Source organism: Pleurodeles waltl, chromosome 6 (assembly GCF_031143425.1).
Source record: "Pleurodeles waltl isolate 20211129_DDA chromosome 6, aPleWal1.hap1.20221129, whole genome shotgun sequence".
NCBI lineage: Eukaryota > Metazoa > Chordata > Amphibia > Caudata > Salamandridae > Pleurodeles > Pleurodeles waltl.
The window spans coordinates 1,680,467,729-1,680,477,477 of NC_090445.1; the positions used below are offsets into that span (position 1 = coordinate 1,680,467,729).

Here is a 9,749-nt window from a genome sequence, read left to right on the forward strand (position 1 = left end):
TAAGGTATCTTACAATCAGAAAACCACATAAGGCCTGCCCACGGCTTTGTTTTTCAAACTATCCACAGAGAATTCACATGAGACACATGTTATTCTAATGAGTTTCACATGCTATCATTTGCATGTTTTTGGCTATTGTGAAACTGCAACAGTATGTTTACATTTTGATGGGGTGATGGGACTAGTCCTGATTTCTTAATGTACTTCCCCTGCTCCTCAGTAGGAGGGCTGTGGGTTCCTATTCATTTTTCCTCTTTTGAACATATAACTGTTCTGTGAGACCTGGTATGCGTAGCAAAACTTTTAAATACAACTGTTAAATAGTACCATAGGTTGCAACTACAGTTTCATATACTGAAAAGAAGCATGTGTTGTACTCCCAGGATCTGTCACTTGATCAAATGTTCTAGTCTTGGGCAAAGGATTGAAACTTGCTGTGCAGTACCCCCTTAGCCACCAAAACTAGGGATGCTTCCAAACAGACTCACCCCCAGTTGTAGTTGCTACATATACCAGCCAGGCATTTACACGTACAAACCATGAAGCAAATCACATATCAGCCAGAGTCCACTAAATAATTCAGTCATTTGCTCAATAAAAACACATTTTGCATACTTCCTCTAGAATCCACTGCATTGTTGATATACCAAACACAGCACTTTGTGTGACGTCAGTTCTTCTTGACATCCCTTCTCTGTGTGCCTGTTGGGGAAGGACAACACTCTGTATTATGTCACACCCTCTTGACTTCCCCACTACGTCACTGTGTGAAGGACACCACCCTGTATGATCTCATTTTCTCTTGACTTCACCACGCTGTCATTGTGGGAAGAACAGCACTTTAAATGATGTCACTTTCTCCTGACTTCACCACTCTGTCTATCTGTTGGGGAAGCACAGCACCCTGTATGATGTCACTTCCTCTCGACTTCACCACTCTGTCATTGTGAGAAGAACAGCACTTTAAGTGATGTCACTTTCTCTTGACGTCACCACTCTGTCTGTCTGTTGGGGAAACACAGCACCCCGACTTCCTATTGACTTCACCACTCTGTCATTGTGAGAAGAACAGCACTTTAAGTGATGTCACTTCCTCTCGACTTCACCACTCTGTTATTGTGAGAAGAACAGCACTTTAAGTGATGTCACTTTCTCCTTACTCCACCACTCCGTCTGTTGGGGAAGCACAGCACCCTGTATGATGTCACTTCCTCCTGACTTCACCACTCTGTCATTGTGAGAAGAACAGTACTTTAAGTGATGCCAATTCCTCCTGGCTTCACCACTCTGTCATAGTGAGAAGAACAGCATTTTAAGTGATGTCACTTTCTCCTGACTTCACCACTCTGTCATAGTGAGAAGAACAGTACTTTAAGTGATGTCACTTTCTCCTGACTTCACCACTCTGTCTATCTGTTGGGGAAGCACAGCACCCTGTATGATGTCACATCCTCTTGACTTCACCACTCTGTTATTGTGAGAAGAACAGCACTTTAAGTGGTGTCACTTTCTCCTGACTTTACTCTGACTGTTGGGGAAACACAGCACCCTGTATGATGTCACATCCTCTTGACTTCACCACGCCCCCACTGTATTAAAGACAGCGCCATGTGTTATGTCACTTCCTTTTGACTGTTCTACTCTGTCGCTGTGGGAAGGGCAGCACTTTTGTACATTATCACTTCCTCCTGGCACCAGCATGCTCACACAGTGGGGAGGACAGCACCTTGACTGGTGTCAGCCCCACCTGACTTCACTACACTATCACTGTGCTAAGGGCGGCACCCTAGCTGATGTCATTTCCTCCTGGTGACACGGTGTTGCTACTAGAGGTACGGCAACACACTCTGGGTCTTTTTGCTTCACTCTGACAACTTTCTGTGGGACCCACCTGACAGCAGCAACTTAGCATTGTCTGCTAATGATAAGAAACGCAAAGCAAACACAAAATTGGAAGGAAGCCAGATTCACCCACAAGTTCTGCTGTAAATCAGTTATTTCACAAAGAGGCCTTCTAGGCAGCTTTCTTGTACCTGAATCTCCTCCATTCCTACGACTTCTACTCATTTATATGGATTAATCCAGGATCCACACTCCTGTTTTTAACCAGGGCGTATTGCTGTAGCGAATGAGGTAGGGCGCCTTGACTCAAGATAAACATTAATTATTACATACCCAGAAAACATTTGTGGACATTATATAGGGGTCATCAGGGGTCGTAACTGCGACCCATGGCCTGCCCTTTGCAACCCCTGGCCTCAGAGGTGGCGAATTCAGTGCCAGGAACACAAGGGCAGCTCGGTCGGTGGAGGCTCCACTCTGTTTTTCTGTCAATTTTTTATTACAATGTTAGTGAATAACAGCATAATATTCACTATTAGTGTAAAAAATAGCTGGAATATGCCCTGGAATGTGTCCTTCCATGGCAGCTGAGGTAAGTAAAAATGCGTCTAAATGTATGTTGTGTGCGTGCTTGCGGGTGACAGTGTGTTTTTATAAGAGAAAATGTATGTAAGTGTGAACTTGTGTGTATGTATAAGTATGTGTGTGCGTCAGTGAAAGTGGAGCGTGTGATGTCACTTCCTTTACCTCTGGCATTTCGGTGAATTGACCTCCTCGAAAACATTACCCCAAAAATAAGTGGAAAAGAAACAAACATACACTCATCGCGGGGCAGGGAGGCAACATGATGCAGAATTTAAAGCCTGATGATAGCAGTTTTGTGGTGAAGAGCCTCGGCTGCCCAGCCATGGAGTAATTGGGGTGCAGAGGACTCTTGGAGCTAGGCAGCAGCAGGTGCTAATTGTAAGTCATGTTGAATACCGGTATTTGGCTGTTTCTAAACACTAGGCCCTTTAAATTTCGGCAGACCTAGGAACTGAAGCACAGACAGATGACGTAACTTGCCAAGATTCACACAGTATGCTGAAGTAGAGAAGCCGGGATTAAATCTCAGGTGGCCTGGATTCTCTCTCAGGAAAGATAAAATTGATAACCAGTCATGAACTTAATTTTCGGAAAGCATTAAAAACCTGGCTGTTCTAAAATATTCTGTGTTGTAATTATACTTATGGAAATTTTTCCTTTAGCGTTGGGAAGCCTTCGGTAGCCATGCGCTATATAAGCAACTTAACATAACAAAACATCTTCGAGGAGAACACATACATGAATTAAAAAAAGACCTCAAGAAAGGACCAGTGGGTCCACCTGTGTATTCTGCCAATTTCCCTGCGTGCAGCATCACTGCAAACTCTGCTCATCCCGAGGTTTCTCTTTGTTCTCACACTGGAGGGACCGAATAGTTTTCTCAATTAGTCTCCAAGCTCTCGGCTCTTCTTTTGAGGCGTGTGGAACTGATACCCGCTGAAAGCTGCCTCTCGTTGCTAAAAGCTTTCGGCACCTATGATGATGCGAGTTTCCAGTCCAAGTTTGGGCCTGGCATGGCAGCAGCTCTTGTACAAGTGCAGATGTCTTACAAGGCCCAGCCCATCAGAAAAGTGACAGGTTTACAGAGGACACGCAGATGGCTACTAGCTGGCAAGCGTTAATGAAAACTGCGAACTGTAAAATAATTGTCTTTCCTCTCAGAAGCACAGTGAGGCTGTGTGCTTCTCTCTGCAGAGAGACACCATTGGCTTGCAGACAAGTGAATGGGGATTGACGCAGCCTGTGTGGGTGATGTGTGGATTAAAAACCACACACTTGGCAGAGAGAAATTAAAATAAAGATTGGATGCTGGGAGATGCCAGCTATCAGATATCCCCACCTTCAATCAAAATTCAGGGCTTTGGCTAAAAAGAAATGGATTTCCTAAGATGATGAAAAAGTTGAAAGATTAGTTTAAGACTTTAAGTAAGAGGAATCAAGCCCCCAAAAGCAAATATTGTTTACTTTTTGTATTCGTTTAAAATGTATTTCGCACAGAACAAATAAACCACATAAAAATAATACTTAAATATTTTTCTATGCAATGTTAAATGGAAATATCATATTGTTACAATCTTGTAAGATTTCATATAGAACATATTTATGACATTTCTGCCTACGATGACAACTTCAAAATCACTCCTATTCGATAACAATAAAAATAATCCTGCTCAATTTTTACTTCAATTCTTCCATATAAATAACTTTTAATACCTTGTGGATGACACTATAAAGATGAAATATAGGTGAATAAAAAAGATCTGGTAATGTAAACCTTGGTGCAAAATAAAGAAATCACATGCACATGAATATATGACAGAATGCTGTAAAACAGCATTTCACAGTTTCAGATTTAAAAAAGTCAAAAGAGTGTTCTGTGCTTTGAAGAAAACATCACAAACAATCATGCACAATACACTTAATAAAGAATAAAAGATACAGCTGCACGGAGAGAATGAAACTCCAAAATCTGTGTGCCACAACAAAAGTATGGGTTTGCCCTTTTGTCATATTAATAGCAACGTTGAAAGCAACTTTGATTTAATACCCTGTTATTATATATACTTTTCACGAAAGTGCATGAGAAAGCAAATTTTAATATAATATCACACACTTTGGAGTTTGTTTTGGAAAAAGAAAAATGCCTACTGTCCAAATCAGCGACCCTGCCAGTATTGAGCACTTTTGCTGAAAGTGGTCCCGCCTTGTTGGTGGAAGTACTTCCTGCGAAAATTCTCCAGTGTACAGGGGTAGCCCCCTGAATTTGTTTGAGGGTATAGACCTGGTTGGCTGCCGGTGCCCCGGGACCTTAAATGTTTACACCTCAGAGTGTTGACCTTCTCCAGTTATCCTGCGTACGGGTAGGGAGCGACATGTGGGTTCCTTAAGATATTCACCCCCATATGCCATGCAGGGGGGCAGTTATGCATTTTTGACCCCTGCAGCTGATTTCTCCCTGTCTGAGTTCCATGGTACTGGAAGACTGTACTGGAAGGTGTCATTAGGCTTTTCTCCAAGGGGACACTTTTCCGTACTATCAAAGGTTACAAAATAAATCCAGCATTTTACCTAAAGTACAGACTGTTTAGTAAAGCAAATGATCATTTGTTATTGACATAAGAAATATTTGCATTCCAGATTATTCCAAAAGAGTCTTACGCACGGGCCTCGGTCTATCAGGGAACACACGAGTGAGAATTTGCTGAATTTAACTACAGGCAGACAGATTAAGCATGAGTTAAACATTTGAATAATTATCTCTCCTACATTTAAGGCTTTGTACGTTTTCACAGCTGTGCCAGAGATTATCTTGAAACTGAGAGAACAACCCAATGATTGGATTTCCTAAATGGAACACAATTAACACATCTGGTACTTATGTAATAATTAACTAAAATTCTTCAGACGGATATTCACTTAATATTGTCTGATTGATCATGGAGATCTTGACACCAACCTGGGAGCATGAAAGGTTGATTCAACTGCCCCTTGACTTAACCGTGTAACCAAGAGGTTTGCTGTCAAGGATGCTTGCCCTGCATGTGCTCCCTAACCAGCTTTGACTCACATAGTCATGTAGTCAGCCATTTTAAACCGGAAACATGCCAATTGCAGAAGGATCAGGGAAAAATGAGTACCATTCTCATGCCTACGCTCAATTTACTCCAGTGCACAATTTACTCATTTTTGCCGAGCCGCATAGATTTTTGGAGTTACATGCATAAAGATGGACAATGTAGATTTTTCATGCAAAGGTGCCTGCGTCAAATAGATGAGTGAGTGTGCCAGAATGACTCCTCGTGGAGATCAATCTTCCATCTCAAGGGTGCCCAACAAAAAGCCTCCCAGTGTCTGCCATTGAGGCCCCTTATTTGTGTTGTGAAATAGTTCAATGGGTTGCATGCCCACTGCAGAGATTTGTTTGCAACCTGCAGGCCAATGATTAAGCCACATGAAGGTCAATTTAGCTTTATATTCATCTGCAATAGAGCAAAATAGTGCAGTTGGGGAATGATATCAACTAATATCTAGTATCTATCATGTAAATGTACCTTGTTTAGCACCAAATTGACTCCATTGTATGTTCTTAATGAGCCATCACCAACAGCGTTTGATTTTCACAGAATGCAACAACTAGCTGACATTTTTTCAGGCTGAATTATCCGCCCTGCATGTTGTACCCTCTCTTGCACTGAACTGTTCCTTTACAACTTAGCTAGAGCATTTACTTGTGATCACTTTTCTGCAATTAAGTGCTTTAAATCTCAATATTTGTTTGCAAAACTCCACTAATGGCACATTACCTTACTTAGGCCGTCAATATAATTGGACTGATAATTCTGATTTCTGTGCCAAAGGGTGTTTGCGCCCTTATCGGGATGACAGTGTGCACAAAATGACGGCACAGGGAGTTTTTCAGGCACAGTATTTGCAAGTAGTACCTGGAGGACTTTGTGCTGGGAATAGTGCAGCATTCCGAGTGTTGCAACTTGGAACCATGTGCAGTTACTGAGTTGATCTCCATGTCGAGGACAGGAACTTTCAATGGGGAGGTAATGCTGTATCTCATATCAAGGTGCTGGTTTTTATCAGGTGTGATATTACATCAACAAGAACATGCTTCTAAGAACGATGACCAGCCTTGCTGAGCCAAAGCCATGCCAGATATTCATCTTATTAACAAGAAATACATTTTACATACAGCAAATCTAATGGAAATCCTTTACATAGCCAGAGCTAAGAGTGCATTAAATTCCCAATCCTGAAGTAGATTTGAGAAGGACTGGTCTACACCTGTTACTCCTCCATAACCTTAAAATAATTTGTTTCCTGTAGAAATCAGTGAAGCAACCAAGCTGCAATTTTCTGAGGTTCTCAAATTTCCGTTGTTACGTTACCATCTCATCACTCTGTACGATACAGTGAAACCATCTGTGACTTGCTCGCATTCGTCAGCTTAAGGAATAGATGGGTAGATGTATAAAAATAATATGGACCTTCCCAGATTTATCGGTGTTGTACCGATACAGCTTCCCAGTGGGTGATCAGCTGAAAAAGACTCTCATAAGCTGCTATCTTCGGGTTCGACTGCTCAAGTAATGTGCGATATGGTAGAACATCTTTGACTTTATTACCGATGTCAATTAATGCAGTTTGTCGCAAGTTATTTTTCCGCAACAGATGACAAGCATGCTAACCATTATGTTTTTCTCACCTTTCCCAGGTTTGGTTCCAAAATGCGCGAGCTAAATTTAGACGGAATCTTTTACGCCAAGAAAACACAGGAGTTGATAAAACCTCAGATTCAACACTTCAAGCAGGGACGCCATCAGGCCCGGCTTCGGATATTTCCAACGCCTCAATGAGCCCGTCCAGCACCCCCACCACTTTGACTGACTTGACTAACCCTACTATGCCAACTGTGACATCTGTCTTGACCTCTGTACCGGGAGGTCTTGAGGTTCATGAATCGAGAAGTCCTTCACAAACAACTCTTACGAATCTTTTCTGATGACCTGTTTTCAATAATTTCTTTAAAAAAGGAATTATTTTAGTCAAATTCCAAGTGTATTTTATTAGAGGCTTTGGACAATGGACTAACTACATTACGGAACCATCTTGGAAACAGAAGGAAAACTTATTGTTCTGGTATTATGATAATGGACTGAAGAATAACTTGGAAAATTTATCTTCAACACAACATTTGTGTAACTGTACAGTTTTGTGGACTGAGCAAGGGAAAGAACCATTAATTTAAGTTGGCTGAGGCTTCTGTATTTTCAAAGACTGCCATGTGCCTTATACACTGTCTTATCTACATCTTTCAATTTAAATGTCCATTTCTTCTCTGTATATTTATGACCAGAGCAAAGTTATTGCAAGTTTCTTACTTTGAATAGTCCTAAACCCTCCATTGTTTGCGTCACTGTTTCAAATTTTCAGAGGAAAGTTTGCTCTTATACATTCATTTGTCCACCCTAGACAGAAATAAAACCACTTATGGAAACCGTTTGAAGAAATTCACTTAAATCTAGTGTTAATTCCATTAGCCAAATAGGCCTGACTTTATTTATGAAGGCTTTCAAAAGGCTCAAAGGCTCCAATGTATTGCAAATTTAAGTGGAAGACTGGAAGTAGCAGTACAATGCACTTACGACTTAGGATTGCTGTCATCATTGCAGAAGCCCATAATGTACAAAAGGGAATAAAAATCATCGATTTAGGCTGGAGTTGCATATGATATGGAAGCAATCCTGATACTTGTTTGGAGAAAACGTCTTAAAGAAACATCACAATTTGACCACTATCAGACTCCATTATATTATTAAAGTATAAACCCTTGAAGTATAAACATTTAGAGCTCTGTCGGCAGTGCCCCAAGATTGTTTGGTGAAGAAAATTTTAAGTGAGCATATGAAAGTCCAATATTGCTGTCACCTGCCTCTATGTAGAAAAACATATTTTTAACACTGAACACCGAGATACAGAAATAACAAATACAATCAAACTAAAATGAAGTAGAGAACGACACTTTTTTCCCTAGCTAGTTTAATTTATGACCTTGATAAACAAATCCAGAAAAACAATGTTGTATTAATATATGGCCTCCCGTGTTGTTTTAATGTATTGGTTGATTTTTTGAAGCTATAAACCAGGCAAGAATTTATTGGTAATAGATACTAATAAAATGGCTGTTACTTCAACATACTTGGTTATTTTTTGTTGAATTCCTTTTCTAGTGGTTGAGATTCCACTTAGCTAAACATGTCTTTTTTAGACATATTTGAGAAAACTAGTAACAATAAGTATTCTTGAGCAAGGTATAGATTGACGATCCAATGACTATATTCTGTCATTTCATACATTTGGAAGCTGGAACTATTTGGACCATTTATATAAATATTTATTAGACAATGCTGCAAAGATATGTTGCCTGAATTTCAAGAGTATTGTTAGTCAATCATTTGACCAGCTCACATTATCACATTCATCTACATAAAACGATACATCTTTTAAAACACCACGCCAAAAGACATTGCTTTATGGTGTATTCCCAATGCAACAGTCTGAAGTATCTGTATTTGTGGATGCTTGCAGATTTGGTTTATATTATTGGAACTGATAAAAAATATTTTTGAAATTGTTAACTGTATGTTTTGACTTTGCAAATGTGCTAAAGATCAGCTCAAATTTTACTTTTGGGAAAAGTAATGGTAAAACAGCATCATATGACAGAGGAAGTTTCAGCTTCCAAGAGAAATTTCAAACACATTCTAGCCGTAAGAGTTTGATACACACTGCAAGTTTTAAATATCCCTATCAATCACCATTAGATATGTTATCCTCTATCTTGGCTTTGAGATAGGCCTTGTTCATTAGAAAATTAATCTGGTGTTTTAAGCACTGTGACAGTGTTTACAGTTCACCTGAGCCCCTTATTTCATCTGAGAGAAAAGCTAATGCTTCTTAAGCAAGGCAGGGACCTCTATGATAGGCAAATTACTGCTGATCCCATGTAAGTATTGGAATCTCTATCTTTAATGGAAACTGGACATTTGATTAACCTTTGTGACCAATATGGTAAAATAATTTAGATGGGATTTACAAATAAAACAATACAAATATGTTTAATGGTGGGTATTTATCCACTGATGAGCCATAAAGTTTAAATATTCATATTGTGTAACCATAATACTAAAATAATAATCTAGAGTTATAAACTCTGGAAGATGCCAGGATGGTGGCTGTTCTAAGCAACAGTACTTTTACTTATTTGAAAAAAAACTAAGCATCTCAAAATGGATATTACTACTGAATTGCTT

General features: G+C 39.9%; 1 protein-coding gene across 1 annotated transcript in view; it reads left to right on the plus strand.

The window, feature by feature from the left end:
* LHX2 (LIM homeobox 2) overlaps positions 1 to 8,634 on the plus strand; it is a 55,231-nt gene extending 46,597 nt beyond the window's left edge. The window contains exon 5 of the mRNA XM_069241714.1: positions 7,151 to 8,634. Within this exon, the coding sequence (XP_069097815.1) occupies positions 7,151 to 7,438 (288 nt within the window). The 3' untranslated portion in view covers positions 7,439 to 8,634. The remainder of the gene's footprint in view (positions 1 to 7,150) is intronic.
* The last annotated feature ends 1,115 nt before the right edge of the window (positions 8,635 to 9,749 follow it).